Raw genomic sequence first — 16,708 nt, 5'->3', positions numbered from 1 at the left:
TCCCATCTTGCCCAAGGCATTCCTTACTGAAATTCATATTTGGAAAGTTTAGTATGGGTGAATGTGTTAGTGAGACTAGTTACATATTTTTAAGCCATGCACCATTCTAGGCTTAACTTCTACAGTGGTACCTCGGGTTAAGAACTTAATTTGTTCTGGAGGTCCGTTCTTAACCTGAAACTGTTCTTAACCTGAAGCACCACTTTAGCTAATGGGGCCTCCCACTGCCGCTGTGCCACTGCCGCATGATTTCTGTTCCCACTGAAGCAAAGTTCTTAACCCGAGGTACTATTTCTGGGTTAGCGGGGTCTGCAACCTGAAGCATCTGTAACCCGAGGTACCACTGTATTCCACTCCTTATAGAAAATGTCACCGTTTGAATATCTGCTTTACAGCTTATCTTTTAAGACTTGTCTTAACTTGTGTGTTCCCTTGACTTGCAAGGGTTTGAAAAACATATCTGCTGTGAACAAGTAGTTCAGAAACAAGATGCATACAAAATCCTACTTCAATATCTATGCAAAGTTGGCAAGAAAAGGGGGAGCCCTAAAAAAAATGTGCTCCTGAATATGGGGTGGGAGAGAGAGTTCTCCCAACTGCCCTAAACTGATTTTATTGAATCTGAACTTGGTTCTCATTGTTTGCTCCAACCCCAATTGTACTGACCCAAGGTTTATTTTGAGATATCCCCCCCCCCAATTTCAGGCTCCTTTCTGCTGCTGTTTGTTCATGTTGCTATGGCAATGGTTTGCAAGGAGAGTGTTAAATTTCCAAACCCTGTGCATTCCTGACTGGAGCCCTGGGATATTTAACTGCCACTCATTAGTTGCTGGGGGCTGTGTTTTTGGTTAGAGAGATACAGGAGCCACTCATTCACTGACATGCGTTAATTGATTTTAATATATGAAAATTAAAACTTTCTGCTGTCCATTACTGAAGTTGAAATAAAAGAAAAATGGTCGCAAAGAGCAACCCCCTCTTCCTTCAGTGGGTAGGGATGAGAAAGAGTGGGATCTGGTACTGCTGGGACAGACGTGAGGGCCAGTATGGTTAAAGCAGCAAGAGATGGAGAAGCCAAACTGATGGCTTCAAGTTACAAGAAAGGAGATTCTGACTAAATATCAGGAAGAACTTTCTGACAGGTAGAGCTGTTCGACAGTGGGTCTCCCATGGAAAGTGGTGGACTCTTCTTCATAGAATCATAGAGTTGGAAGAGACCACAAGAGCCATCGAGTCCAACCCCCTGCCAAGCAGGAAACACCATCAGAGCACTCCTGACATATGGTTGTCAAGCCTCTGCTTAAAGACCTCCAAAGTAGGAGACTCCACCACACTCCTTGGCAGCAAATTCCAATGTCAAACAGCTCTTACTGTCAGGAAGTTCTTCCTAATGTTTAGGTGGAATCTTCTTTCTTGTAGTTTGGATCCATTGCTCCGTGTCCGCTTCTCTGGAGCAGCAGAAAACAACCTTTCTCCCTCCTCTATGTGACATCATTTTATATATTTGAACATGGCTATCATATCACCCCTTAACCTGCTCTTCTCCAGGCTAAACATGACCAGCTCCCTTAGCCGTTCCTCATAAGGCATCGTTTCCAGGCCTTTGACCATTTTGGTTGCCCTCCTCTGGACACGTTCCAGTTTGTCAATGTCCTTCTTGAACTGTGGTGCCCAGAACTGGACACAATACTCCAGGTGAGGTCTGACCAGAGCAGAATACAGTGGCACTATTACTTCCCTTGATCTAGATGCTATACTCCTATTGATGCAGCTTCTTCCTTGGAGGTTTTTAAGCAGAGGTTTGGTAGCCATCTATAATAGATACTTCAGTTGAGATCCCTTCATTGCAGGGGGTTGGACTGCAGCTCTTTGATTCCTTGAGAACAGAATGACACAGTTCCAGAGTGCTGGGGTTGGATTGCGCTAAGGAGCCTTAGTTTTATCTTTGGTACAGATGCACTGTTTGACCTGAAAGGGGCTGAAGTTTTGTGCATGTTCTGGACACTTGGAAAAGCTTGAGCACATTTGTGAAAACATCACAAAGCACCTACTTCTACCCCTGGTGCAACCCATCTTTTCCTAAGCACAAGAGCTTACCTTTGGGGCAAGAGAAGGTCGTGAGCACCTCCCAGCAAAGTATATTTCTCCACCAGGGATTAGACTACCATGGTGGTGCTGTGGGTTAAACCACAGAGCCTAGGACTTGCCGATCAGAAGGTTGGCCTTTCGAATACCCATGGCGGGGTGAGCTCCCGTTGCTCGGACCCTGCTCCTGCCAACCTAGCAGTTTGAAAGCACATCAAAGTGCAAGTAGATAAATAGGTACCGCTCTGGTGGGAAGGTAAACGGTGTTTCCATGCGCTGCTCTGGTTCACCAGAAGCGGCTTAGTCATGCTGGCCACATGATCCGGAAGCTGTACGCCAGCTCCCTCGGCCAATAAAGCGAGATGAGCACCACAACCCCAGAGTCGGCCAAGACTGGACCTAATGGTCAGGGGTCCCTTTACCCTTTACCTTACCACTACCAGAGCCCCCAGTGGAAGAATGGTGTTGAATAGTCTCTTATCCCACTGGGGATTATGGGACTGATCACATCCCCAGAAGCAAAAGGCTTTCTCCCGGGGTTCTGGAGGAGACACACAGCTCCCCATCTGCACTCTTGTCTCAAAATAGATTACCCAGCCTTGGGATAAGGTGCAGGCAGGCAGGATGTGCTCTCCCTACTGGGCAAAAAAGGTAAAGGACCCCTGACAGTTGAGTCCAGTCGCGAACAACTCTGGGGTTGCAGCGCTCATCTCACTTTACAGGTCGAGGAAGCTGACGTTTGTCCACATACAGTTTTTCTGGGTCATGTGGCCAGCATGACTGAGCAGCTTCTGACGAAACCAGAGCAGTGCACGGAAGTGCCATTTACCTTCCCACTTTGACGTGCTTTCGAACTGCTAGGTTGGCAGGAGCAGGGACTGAGCAACGGGAGCTCACCCCCTTGTGGGGATTCGAACTGCCAACCATCTGATCGGCAAACTGAAGAGGCTCAGTGGTTTAGACCACAGCGCCACCCACGGCCCTTTCCCTTACTGGGCACAGGCTCACCTCGAAGCTTCCTGCAAGGAAACAGGAAATGCTTGTGGCAGCCACAATTTAGGAGCAGTCATTATTTCACCCTCTGCACCAGCGCAGAATGAGCACTAGCTTTTTGTTCACCTCATGAAAGAACCTGTGGTAGCCACTGACAACGCTACTAGTATCCTGCCCCCAGTGGCTACTTGCTGCTTACCACCAGCCATTCTCAACTTTGTGCTCCTGCTGCTGCTCACTGCTTCACTGAGCCATTAGCTTTGGCCTTGTTGATCTGTGAGACGTTGCAAAGGTCCATATGCCAGCAATAGCAGCTGCAGAACTTAGGCTAGCTTGCCTCACTCATCTGCACTGTTACACCCACCAGGGATCCTCAGTGCTTCCTGATAAAACAGTGCTTCCTACTTTTAAAAATGCTACCCAAACACCACCCAAATACTCACCGATCTTTGTGAACTGTTGATGAAGCAACCTGCTTCTTTAGCCATAGAAAATGTTAGGAAAAGTGTTGGACATTCCTGAGTCTCTAGCCAGCAAGCCTCAACATGTGCTTGACCTCCCCAAGCATGGCTCACTGTTGTTGTTCTGTTTTGTTTTTGTGAGGAGAAAAAAGGCAAAATCCCTATATATACCAATGTGAACTCCTTGGAAGAAAGGTAGAGTACAAATGTAAGAACTTATAAAACTAAATACAGGTCAGAAAGTGCAATCCTATAACCATTTACTTGGAAATAGGAATCTTGGGTTTTAATGGCTTAGTAGGATCACAGCCTTTGAAATGCCATTAAATGTCAAATGGGTTTGTCATTTCATCCAATTGCAATGCTGATGAACTAGGTTCATTTACTTAAGATTTTATGTTTCATGGTAGTGTTTATCAAATTTGTTGTGACACAACTGAATAATACGTATTCAATTTCCACTTCACATTTAAACATTGCTTTAGGAATTGACCTTTCTAAACAGTGATGGAATTTCTCTCCTCTTTTCTGAAAGTAGGAAAGGATACACATAAGAATACGTTGGTGGTTCCCGCTTGAGGTTCCCAGAGTGGCTGGGGTGCTGCTATTATTATTATTATTATTATTATTATTATTATTATTATTATTATTATTATTATTACAATCCTAAACTTAGTGTCATGTCTGAAACCTGGAGTGTGGTCTGCTTTTCCAGTGTGGTGTAGTGGTTAAGAACGGTGGACTCGTAATCTGGTGAACCGGGTTCACTTCCCCGCTCCCCCACATGCAGCTGCTGGGTGACCTTGGGCCAGTCACACTTCTTTGAAGTCTCTCAGCTCCACTCACCTCACATAGTGTGTATTGTGGGGGAGGAAGGGAAAGGAGAATGTTAGCCGCTTTGAGACTCCTTAAAGGTTAAGGGACCCCTGACCATTAGGTCCAGTCATGACCAACTCTGGGGTTGTGGCACTCATCTCGCTTTATTGGCCGAGGGAGCCGGCGTACAGCTTCGGGGTCATGTGGCCAGCCTGACCAAGCCGCTTCTGGTGAACCAGAGCAGCACACGGAAACGCCATTTACCTTCCCGCTGGAGTGGTACCTATTTATCTACTTGTACTTTGACGTACTTTCGAACTGCTAGGTTGGCAGGAGCAGGGACCGAGCAACGGGAGCTCACTCCGTCGCGGGGATTCGAATTGCCAACCTTCTGATCGGCAAGTCCTAGGCTCTGTGGTTTAACCCACAGCGCCACCCCGTCCTGAGACTCCTTAGGGTAGTGATAAAGAGGGATATCTTCTTCTTCTTTGCTCAAACTCTTCTTTGCTCAAAAAAACAACAACTCCACAATGCAAAGCCAAGATTGATCTTCACTTGGTAGTCATGGTTCCTTTGAGTGAAAGAAACTTCAGTCCCTGGTTTGGACATAATACTTAGCCAGGGGTTGTGGCTTGTTGCTTCTGCTCACACTAGTAGAGGACTGAAGCGAAAGCATGGTAATCATGGTTTACCATGATAATGCTGGCAATTCAATCATAACCTGCAACAGCTGTTGTAATTATTAACCAAGTTTTGACATCACCTTCAGATAATGCAAAGACGAGTAATCAATCATGACAAAATTTAACTCCTCAACAATTCTGTTGTTAGAATAATGTTAACATGCCTAGACTGAGGCCGGTGATCATCCAAATATTGTGACTGGAATAGATATTTAATGACATGTTTCAGTCAATGGGTTAGGTCACGCTGCCATTCTTATATCTAGAGATGTGGGTCAATGGTGTATCATACTTTTATATTATATTGCTCATCATTCAGCGACCTGTTGTTAAAATGTTTTGACAAGTCAATGGGCGTCACTCAGCTTCCTCTGTTAGCTTTGCCAGTGGGACTTTTTGTGTCTAAAAACTTCAGGGAGGGAACCTGGAATATCCCTAAGGGGGCTGGGTGATCTTAGGTATGCCCACAGCTAAGCCCTGCATTGATAGTTATTTTTTAATTACACATTATGTAAGATGGAATGATAGCTGATTAAGGTGCCATACCCTCTCAAAGCGTTTTTGGATCTCAAGAAAAGTATAGGTGCGGCTCTGATGTACTTCCTTTTTATTTTTATAATTACCATTTGTTAATGCTAAGCCATTGTAGCCTTCCATAATTTGAGTGGTGAATCTGCTCAGGAAATTAATTTCCTTTAATGAATAATATTTACTGTCTGCTTAATTTTATGCTGTGCCTTTGTAACAAATTACTGTAAGTGCATTTTTGGATGCATTGCACGATGGAATTGATTCTTGCTTTGAGAATTGCTAATTTGATGCTTTAGTTTATTTCCAAGGTTGAATGTGAACCTTTATAATAAGTAATGGAAAGGATGTGAATTCTACTCACTTAGTTCCATGAAGATTGCAAAAATAAAACAAAAACTTCAGGAAAGTGTTTAGGATTTATTTCAGTTGTCCCCGCAGAACACCACGCTTCTGGGTAGTTGCTTGGGGCAAAGGTTGGGCAGAAGCCGCTGGAATTTCCACTTGATGCTGGAAGAAGCCCACCCGTAACATTTCATGAATGTCTTGAACTCTGGCACCCTCCTAAACTTACATTACTTTCTGAGCCCTCAACTCTTGGCAGCTATGTTTTTCTCAGGCACAGCTGCATGTATTATGCAATGTGCAAAGGGATCTATGAGTTGAGGTACTAATCCAACATTGACAGTAGAAGTCTAGAGCAGAACATCTTCTGAAACTAGTTAGCCAGAGAATAATTCACAAAGAGAGAAGTAGATATGGCCAAAACCCCCATATGTTCCCTGTCTATCCATCCATGGTTAGCATAACTGTTTGGGTGCTGTGGTGCTATGCCTCTGCTACAAGGAGGACAAATGCCTGCCTCTGTCTCCTGTAGAACTACTTCAGCACACTTTCCAATTCTTTTTCTTCCTCCTGAGGCCCATCCCATAGGTTGTTGTTTTTTTTATTCAGAAAGATACAAGGACAGCTTAAACTCTTATACTGTGTACATAATAACACTGATAAACACACAGCTATATACACAAAACTGCTTTAAAAAGTAGACGTGTGATAATCATAAATAAAATCAGTTAAGCTTGTGAAGCAAACATAGATTTTTTTAGTCATGGTGTGCTTGTTAAAACAAAGTTTTTCGCAGGTGTGTAAAAAGTACAGTGAGGGCAACTGAGCAATGCAGGTAGGAAGGTCATTCCAAAACATAGGTGTTGCCACACTAAAAGGTGTTGCCAGATGCCAACCAACCAACTATCCATTGCCATCCTAAGCACACCTACCCACCTGAAAGAAGAGTAACCATCCTGACTGACCCTATACCTTTTTTTCCCCTATCTCCCACAACTGTCTGATGTAGTAGATAGAACAATAGGTGGGGCCCTGTCAGCTTCTGTTATTGGGACTGGCTGTGTGGAGTGCATCAATACATGCCCATCACAGGAATTATTACCACTGGTGGGTGGGTGCAGTGCTTTTTTCTAAAAAAAAGTTTAGGGGTGCTCTCATTTTCCTACTCACATTGAAATACTGCCCCCCCCCAAAGAGACCAAACTGAGATTCACAAAATGTTTAGGGGTATTCGTCCCCCTGCGTCCCCCCAGAAAAAAAGCACTGGTTGGGTGGATAGTGAAAGGTAATGCCTGCTTTTCCAGAATTCACTCTTCCTCCCAACCATGCCCCCAAAGCAGCATGTGCATTAATGTCCTTCAATGTCAAGTGGTGCAAACTGTTGGAGGAGTTACAGTGCCTTCTGTGGCTTTACAGACCAATACAGGAGAGACATGGCATTTCTTCTCTCTGCGCTCCTCCCAGTGGCCATTCCTTTGCCTACAAGGGATTCCCACATGCTGGGGCTGATGTTGCCAGCCTTCATGTCATGTTTGCAGACATCTTTGTAACACAGAGTTGCCCTACCAACAGGCCTGGTGCCTGAAGACAGCTCAAGATAGAGCACGTCCTTCGGATCCTGCCATTTTCTATTCTGTAGAGATGACCAGGCCAGTGTAGACGTCGCTGAGATAGGAGTGCAAACATGCTGGGAATGTGGGCATAGGAGAGCACATCTTTGTTTGAGACTCTGTCCCTCAGTTCTCAAAATCTTTCTCATGCAATGCATGTAGAAGGCATGGGGCAGGTTTAAGTTGCCCGTGTCTCATGGTAGTAGTGAGGTTGGCAGAAACGGTGGGACTTGACATGCTTTCCCCAGTAATCAAAGTTGTTAGGCCTTCAGCTAGCTAGTTTAATGGCGATAGTTTAGTTTAATGGTGATAGTTTGTTAAACTGACCTGAAGTTTTTTGTGCCACTGTACCTAAAAGTGTAAGTTGTTGTTGTTTAGTCATTTAGTCATGTCCGACTCTTCGTGACCCCATGGACCAGAGCACGCCAGGCACTCCTGTCTTCCACTGCCTCCCGCAGTTTGGTCAGACTCATGCTGGTAGCTTCAAGAACACTGTCCAACCATCTCGTCCTCTGTTGTCCCCTTCTCCTTGTGCCCTCCATCTTTCCCAACATCAGGGTCTTTTCCAGGGAGTCTTCTCTGCTCATAAGGTGGCCCAAGTATTGGAGCCTCAGCTTCAGGATCTGTCCTTCCAGTCAGCACTCAGGGCTGATTTCCTTCAGAATGGAGAGGTTTGATCTTCTTGCAGTCCATGGGACTCTCAAGTGTCTCCTCCAGCACCATAATTCAAAAGCATCAATTTTTCGGCGATCAGCCTTCATGGTCCAAGTGCAAGTTATATTGTTTATTTGTCTTTTATTGGATGTTGCTCATGGAAGGATATAAATTTAATCAACAAATATGCATGTTTCTATCACCCAGTTTAGAACCTTGTTCCCTCCAGATGTTTTAAACTACAATTTCCATCTTCCTCAGCCAGCTTGGCTATGCAGATTGATAACCTTTTTCCCATAGCTGCAATTTTATTTCTTTTATTGGGTCAGTTTATACTGGAATTGCTTGTGTTTTGGGTGAATTTGTATGCTCTTGTCAGGGCACAAGTGCTCAAATTGTGTAGTTCTGGATGACATGTTTTCCTCCATATTTTCATTTCATTGCTCTGAAAATAAGGACACGTTATTCCTTGCTCAGCAGTTTCTCTAAAGTATTGGATGCCGTTATAGATTTATGATACAACTGATCAGAAAATGAAGAGAGGTTAAACCATGGAGGAAAAATAAAATGACCGGTAATTAAATTTGGAGAAATGTTTTCTTCGGAAAATTTATTGCCTTTAAGTAAATGTTGGTTTAGCTAATGGGGCCCGTGTAGGGAGAGAGAGAGAACCAGGAACCAACCTTAGATGTGCATGATAGCTATTGCACATAGCAATTTCCATTTATACAATTAAAATAATAGCACTCTGTGCTTTGTAAAGCAAATGGCATATTCAACTGGAAGTCTTCGGTGAGTAATAAAATAACTGCAATGCAGAACTGACTTCATTTGCAACGAACGGGTGCATTATATGTGATTCACTAATCTGTTCCATGTACATTTTTTAATTTAAAAAATAAATACAGAAATGTGTGGTGTGTGTTCACTTAAAACTTTTCTGTACTGATACAGACTATAGCATCCTGATTTTATAATAATAATAATAATAATAATAATAATAATAATAATAATAATTATTATTATTTATACCCCGCCCTCCCCAGCCAAGGCCGGGCTCAGAGCGGCTTACAAGCAATAATAAAAAAATAAAAAATACAACTATTAATTTCATAACACTAATGTAGAAGTTTAACCAATCTTATATAAATCCAGTAATTCTCTCTTTTTTTTCTATACATGTTGCTATAACAAGCACTTGTTTGTAAGCTGTCAGTTCTTCTACAAAGCAATGCATGCTACATTACCCAATAACCTGTGCAGTTGAACTGTAAATTCAGGTTATTAAATAAATCATTAATCCAAAATGCTTTCTGTTCCAGAGTTATTTACCTTTGTGTTATCTATAACTAATCACAAATTTGCTAATACATTTTATAAAATCTTTCATGATACATGTTCTCAAAAGAAGCAAAAATGATAGTCTTTGCAAAACAGTTTGTCTGGTTTAATTACAAAACCAAACCAAGCATATTTCATCGTTTTTGTTAGATTGGGTAGATTAGTTTTACTCTGGTCTCGCTTGTGAAGTAAGATTTGATGCTGACTTTTCCTGTCAGTGACTTGCAATCTCATAGCACCCAAAAGCTTATTTGCCACCCTCACCCTGTCTAATTGCATCCCTCTGGGAAAATTCCAAGTACAATGCTTCAGGTTACAGATGCTTCAGGTTACATACTCTGCTAACCCAGAAATAGTACCTCGGGTTAAGAACTTTGCTTCAGGATGAGAACAGATATCGTGCGGCGGCAGGGGGAGGCCCCATTAGCTAAAGTGGTACCTCAGGTTAAGAACAGTTTCACGTTAAGAACAAACCTCGAGAACAAATTAAGCTCTCAACCCAAGGTGCCACTGTACTCCTTGTTAGTGGCCTTGCCTATTTTGGGAGCATGTAGCCCTCTTCTTCTGTGATGCTGGTAGTTTGGGTAGTTTGAGGTGCCCCAAGAGTGATGAAAGACCGATGAGGCACTAGAAACATCTAAATGGTCTTTGGCTTCTTCCATTAGCCCATTGTTGTTGTATCATTCATTTCATTATTAATAATACATATGTATATATATTTATAATAAAGAACACATAAAAGCTTATACCCAGAACAAACTTACTTGGTCTCTAAGGTGCTACTGGACAAAGTTTTAATTTTTAAAATTTATTTTGACTGTGTCAGACCAACATGGCTACCTACCTGAATCTCTACTTTTGTGTTCACCTTAAATCAACTTTTGGTGTTATACCAATACTGTGGGACCCAGGACAGTGTTGTTTATATTGCACCATTTTTTAATTTTTTAATTTATTACATTTTTAAAATGAATTTATTTATTTTGATAAAAGTAGAGATGGGAGAATTCTCTGGATCCCAGATTGCTACCCAGTCTCCTAAAGGTAAAAGTAAAGGGACCCCTGACCATTAGGTCCAGTCGCGGACGAATCTGGGGTTGTGGTGCTCATCTCGCTTTATTGGCCGAGGGAGCCGGCGTACAGCTTCTGGGTCATGTGGCCAGCATGACTAAGCCACTTCTGGCGAACCAGAGCAGTGCACGGAAACACCGTTTACCTTCCTGCTGGAGCGGTACCTATTTATCTACTTGCACTTTGACGTGCTTTCGAACTGCTAGGTTGGCAGGCGCAGGGACCGAGCAACGGGAGCTTCCCCCATCGCAGGGATTCGAACCGCTGACCTTCTGATCGGCAAGCCCTAGGCTCCTAGTGTACCATATATTCACATGTATTCACATGTAAAAGTCTGCTTTTGGGGAATTTGCAATGCTACCCTCAATATCTTTCCTTGAAAGTAATGTGCACACAAAGAACTGCAGTAATAGACAGGAAACCTGTAGATTTTCACTGTGTCTTAGAAGGGAATTGTGGGTACTGAGTCCACCGTACCATGGTCAAACTAATTATGATTACATAATGGGTCACCAGCAGAACTTGTCAAACTGGGGCAAGGGTTATTCTCACCCTCTGTTCAAGGGATTCAGGTTGAGTTCAAAATAACACCCATTTGTCTCTTCCTTTATAGGGTTACCTTGGACCCTTTTCTTAGTGTAGCATATAAGCAAGGGGGGAAATCCCCATTAGAAAAGCACAGGCACTTTAGAAAATAAAACAGCAACATGGCTTAGAGGCAAAGGAAGTCATTGTAGATCCATCCCATGGGACTGATTGATTTCCTCTCACTTTTCTTTCAGTTTTAGAGCTTGCTTAAGGCACTGGCTTCATCACTTGAGCATCTGAGCATCTTTCTTTAGCAACCATGGCTCATTCTCTCTGAGGGGATAAATCTGTGTTGGGGCTGTACCATTTTATATCGCCACTGTCTTTGCCTTCTGTTAAGAGCAATTTTGGAGTTTATGCATATGAAATGGAAGCATAGATGAATATTAATTATTGACATTTAATGGCACCTGAATATTACTATTAAGTTAATTTGGTTTTATACAAATATTTCATCCAAAGGCATTTGATATTAAGTTTTAGCCACATTGCTGTGTTATTTAAATTTAGGTAAAGGTAAAGGGACCCTTGACATTTAAGTTCAGTCGCGAACAACACTGAGGTTGCAGCGCTCATCTCGCTTTACAGGCCTAGGGAGCCGGCATTTGTCTGCTTCCGCAGACAGTTTTTCTAGGTCATGTGGCCAGCATGACTAAGCTGCTTCTGGCAAACCAGAGCAGCCCACGGAAACGCCGTTTACCTTCCCACCGGAGTGGTACCTATTTATCTACTTGCAGTATGTGCTTTCGAACTGCTAGGTTGGCAGGAGCAGGGACCGAACAACGGGAGTTCACACTGTCACAGGGCCTCAAATCAGCATGCCCAAACAGCACAGTGGTTTAAACCACAGCGCCACCCACATCCCTTATTTAAATTTTAATGAGATTAAATCACATCACTTGTCTCTTCAATTTTCATGCAAACCTAGAAAAAAGGTAAACTGTACCTGTGTTGTATAGCTGTTTTAGTGAAATATGTAAATTCATCAAACGGTTGAGAGTCTTCTTACTAAACATTTGTTTTCACTCTATTTAAAAAGCTTTTCCTCTTCTTTGTTTCTTTCTTCAATAGAATACAAGCAATGGAGCTGGACACAAACATAGCTTTCCCTGGATAGAAAGACTCATTCTGTCCAGAGAAGGTTTTTGAGCAAGTGGAGGTATTCCCCCTCTCCCTATAGCCCCCAGCACCCCTCTTCCTTGCCCCACTTTTCCAGGGGGGGTCCCTGGACCCTCCAGAAGAGAGTGGGTGGTGGTGCTGGGGACTACAAGGAAGAGAGGAAAGCAGAAGAAAGATTCTTTACTCTGTTATGGGAATCTCCCCTGAGTAAAATCAGCAGGAGTGAAGTCTCGATCCAGCCCATTGTAAACTATGAGTAAATATTTTAATACAAATATTGAGAGTCTGGGGGGAAAATTGCTCTTCCTTTCAAACTGCAAGTCTGGCTAAGAATTATCTGGAATGGTGTGTACATTTTTTCAAAAATGAGTTCTTCATTGCTACATTGCTTAAGCGATATTTTTGAAAAGTGATTGTTTCTTTGTTGTTGATAGCAAGTCATTCATTCTAAGGCAATGTGTATAATTCAGATCTTGCTTGAATTATAGTGGTCTGGATCAGCTTGAAATACCTGTTCTTAAACAGTTGTTCTTTGTATGATATATGAATCAACCTAAGTATTTTCTTCTTTTTTTTTCCTCCTTAGGGACCTTAGTGAAAACCAGATTCATGCCATTCCTAGAAAGGCTTTCCGTGGAGCTGTAGACATTAAAAACCTGTAAGTATTTTTTAATTCCTTCATAATAAAAAGTTGACACCATTTCATTTATTTTATACATAAATCTATATTTGTCTATGCACTTCATTAAGTAATATATGGTGAAGCCATATTACTTAAATTGGATTTAGTAACGAAAACTAAAGAATATCCATAATAATTTTACATCTATATTAATGTCTGAAATGGTCTATTTCTTTGCCTATTAAAGAGTGCACTTTGTGTTTATATTCTTACTTGAAAATTATTTTAATTGTAAGTATTTTTAAACATTTCAACTCAGTAGCATATACTGTATATTCCTTACATTAGATTTTTATTTTAAAAATGAAGGCAATGAAATTTTTAGCATTCTTGAAGAATAAAAACATGTTGTCTCAGGGTTTTCCAAACTTGGATCTCCAACTGTCTTTGGACTACACTTCCCATCGTCTCTGGCCCTTCTAGCTAGGGATGATGGGAGTTTTAGAAAGAAAGAAAGAAAGAAAGAAAGAAAGAAACAAACAAACAAACAAAAACCAACAAACAAACCCTGGCCTAGAGATAACAATCTCAAAAAAGGCCACACACTGATTTTTCAGACTTTCAAAATATAGAGAGATACATTATAGAGTTGATACTTTATTAACCAGTTACCACATTTCAAGTATTATCTCAGTTCTCCAAGATGTTAGGCTACAACCAATCCAAGGATTTTAATATTTATTTTCTTACTGTTAATTTTCTTATTTACATATATTAATGGCCTCATTTACATGATCGTATCTTGGATTTGTAAACCAAGTTATGAATGATCCTGGTGGTGCTATGAGATGTACACAACCATTTCCATTCTTTCCCTTCTCAGCACACCATAATTAAATTCTGAAGTATTCTAGCAACCACAGTTTCCCATTAGGTCCAGATCAGAAAATTATGGTTACCAGATTTGGAACAAGCCAAGATATTAAATCGTCCTAAAATTGTGGCTTTAGACCCTATATAGTTCCAAACATGGAACAGGAACTATATTTTCCTGTTTTAGATATAATGGGAAACTACATTTAATTGAAGACTTTCTTGCTCAACTGCAGAAGGAAAAGAGCAGCCCATGCATGCATAGCTTGGCTTACTAAGCCAAGAGATGCTCACCCATTCCAGGCAAATGTTCAGGCATTTTTCTGGGCCTGTTGATTTCTTAATTAATATGTGGCATGATAATTATTCACTCCCAAGGTTCTGAATTAAAAAGTGTGTGATTGAGTTACAGAAACACTTCCCTCCATTTTCTCTTAATTGGATGTAATGTGCTTTGAATATGTCAACCCTTCATCAAAACCAGTAAGGCCCTTCTAGTCTTCTGAATTACGATTATGATGATGTTGTTGTAGTTGTTATTGTTCTTCTTCTTATTGTTATTATTGAAAAGCTCTTCGTTTTTTGTATGGGTCTCATTTTTTCCAATTGCAAAGATGCATTACATGTTTTATGCAACAATTAGTTAAGCGTATATTCATGGTTAAAGGTAAAGGGACCCTTGACCATTAGGTCCAGTCGTGACCGTCTCTAGGGTTGCGGCGCTCATCTCGCTTTATTGGCCGAGGGAGCTGGCGTACAGCTTCCGGGTCATGTGGCCAGCATGACTAAGCCGCTTCTGGCGAACCAGAGCAGCGCATGGAAATGCCATTTACCTTCCCACCGGAGCGGTACCTATTTATCTACTTGCACTGGTGTGCTTTCAAACTGCTAGGTGGGCAGGAGCTGGGACCGAACAATGGGAGCTCCGCCTGTCACGGGGATTCGAACCGCCAACCTTCTGATCGGCAAGCCCTAGGCTCTGTGGTTTAACCCACAGCACCACCCGTATCCCATATATGCATGCTTAGTGATATATATATACTAGAAATTCAAGTGGCAGCATTTTACACACCTGTAATATAGATGTATAATAGATAAATACGTACTGCTCCAGCAGGAAGGTAAACGGTGTTTCCGTGTGCTGCTCTGGTTCACCAGAAGCGGCTTAGTCATGCTGGCCACATGACCAGGAAGCTGTACACTGGCTCCCTCGGCCAATAAAGCGAGATGAGCACTCAACCCCAGAGCCCTCTGCAAGTGGACCTAATGGTCAGGGGTCCCTCTACCTTTTCAGATAGATGATGCCTCCATTAAAAGCAGAGGTGAATCTATTCCAGTCAATTACTGGCTGCATTGTGCTGTTTTAATTTTGCCCATTATGTCTCTGAACTTACATTCCAAATGTTAAGCTATCTCCCCCACCCTCGATTATGCAAAACCACCAGTTCAAACTGTTGCATGATGAGTAGTTGCCCTTGAACTAGAGAGTAGTTCAGTTTATGTCTATATCTTCTGAATGCCTGCGATAGCTGCAGCTATTATTACCTGGACTGCTACTTAAGGGTCTGAGAAATTGACTGGCTGGAACACCAACCTGACTATTTTTGAACAGAACCTTTAATTCTCTCTTTACTGTGACTATCAAAGTGTGTCTTGAAATGATTCATAGTTGATACCAAAATCTATGTGAAACTTCATGAAATCAGTACCTCTGAAACTTACCAATTCTGGCTTTTTGTAAAAGCGGTTAGTTGTAAATAAGTATGCAGTTAATTGTGGTCGATATGAATTGACTTTAAAATACTTGAGAAAATTTGGTAGATGCAAACGCAAATCAAAAAGGTCCAAGTTAGATCCAGTAACGAAGTTGATGACCATATGCTCAAATGCTCTTGAGTGAAAAAGGCTTGAAGAGAAAAGTGGTGAGCTTGTTAGAATAGCCATTCCACAGAAACTGTGTGCACGTACTTATGGGAGCATAAAGAAAAGTTGTTTCTAACATTGATCTATACAAGTTAAATTAAACTCCCGCAGCACTTCTGTTAGTGATTAAAGGAAAATTATATCTGCTTCACGAATGTGTGCATTATCTATCTAGCTGTTTATCTATCTATATAATGTATGTTTTATTACATGTATGAAATAAACAAAGTAGTTACAGAATAATCAAAACACACAGAAGATTGGTTTTATCTGCTTTTGAAGTCTTTGAGAGCTGCATTTACCATTTACGTAGATATCAAAGAGATGAACCATTTCTTTTTTTGTAATCAGTTCATAATTGTGGGGAACAGACAATTATAAACAGAAAATTCAAGAGAACAAACCAATGTCCTGACCACCACTGATAACTAATAAGTTTATTAGGTAAAAGAAAAACCCCAAGGTTTATAAGTAAATCTTAGATTTTTCCTTTCAACCTTAGCTTGACTTTGGACAGAAATTGTAATAACATTTTGTCTGCAGTATGTAGCTACAACTGGAGCGCAGAAGTATTTCTAAACACCACCCATTGATTTGAATATATAACTCTAGCAGGAGAAAGAAGTGTGAGACAGCAGGGAGTTACATGATTGAAGTGCTAATGCTTTCAGAGGAACTTAATAAAGAACCCCTGTGGTGTTTTGTGCACTCTCAACTGGGGGTGAAAAAGAGATAATATGTGTCAATATATGTGATCAGTAGTATATGTGTTTGGAAAGGGTAAATAAAGTTATTGCTTGCAGAATCCCTGAGAAAAGCTGTCACAGGTATTCTTGATAATTTGTAAAGTCTAAGGACAATTCTCTGATGCATATATATTTGAAATGCAGATCATATTAAAGAAGCTTAATATGTTTAGATAATGAAAAATATTTACAGTAATGTTTCATATATGAACAGAAACCTTACTGTATTGCTTTGTGTTACGTAATGAAA

The 16,708-nt window shown here is 41.4% G+C and overlaps 1 protein-coding gene across 6 annotated transcripts in view; it reads left to right on the top strand.

Annotated features, from left to right (window-relative positions):
* SLIT2 (slit guidance ligand 2) overlaps positions 1 to 16,708 on the top strand; it is a 242,582-nt gene that overhangs the window by 126,902 nt on the left and 98,972 nt on the right. For all 6 annotated transcript variants that reach the window (XM_082237336.1, XM_082237334.1, XM_082237335.1 and 3 more), the window contains exon 5: positions 12,881 to 12,952. In XM_082237336.1, coding sequence (XP_082093462.1) covers positions 12,881 to 12,952 — 72 coding nt within the window. The remainder of the gene's footprint in view (positions 1 to 12,880; positions 12,953 to 16,708) is intronic.

This window comes from Podarcis vaucheri, assembly GCF_965113315.1.
Source record: "Podarcis vaucheri genome assembly, chromosome: 9".
NCBI lineage: Eukaryota > Metazoa > Chordata > Lepidosauria > Squamata > Lacertidae > Podarcis > Podarcis vaucheri.
Note: the sequence above shows the minus strand (reverse complement) of the source record. Positions and strands in the feature narration are given on the sequence as shown.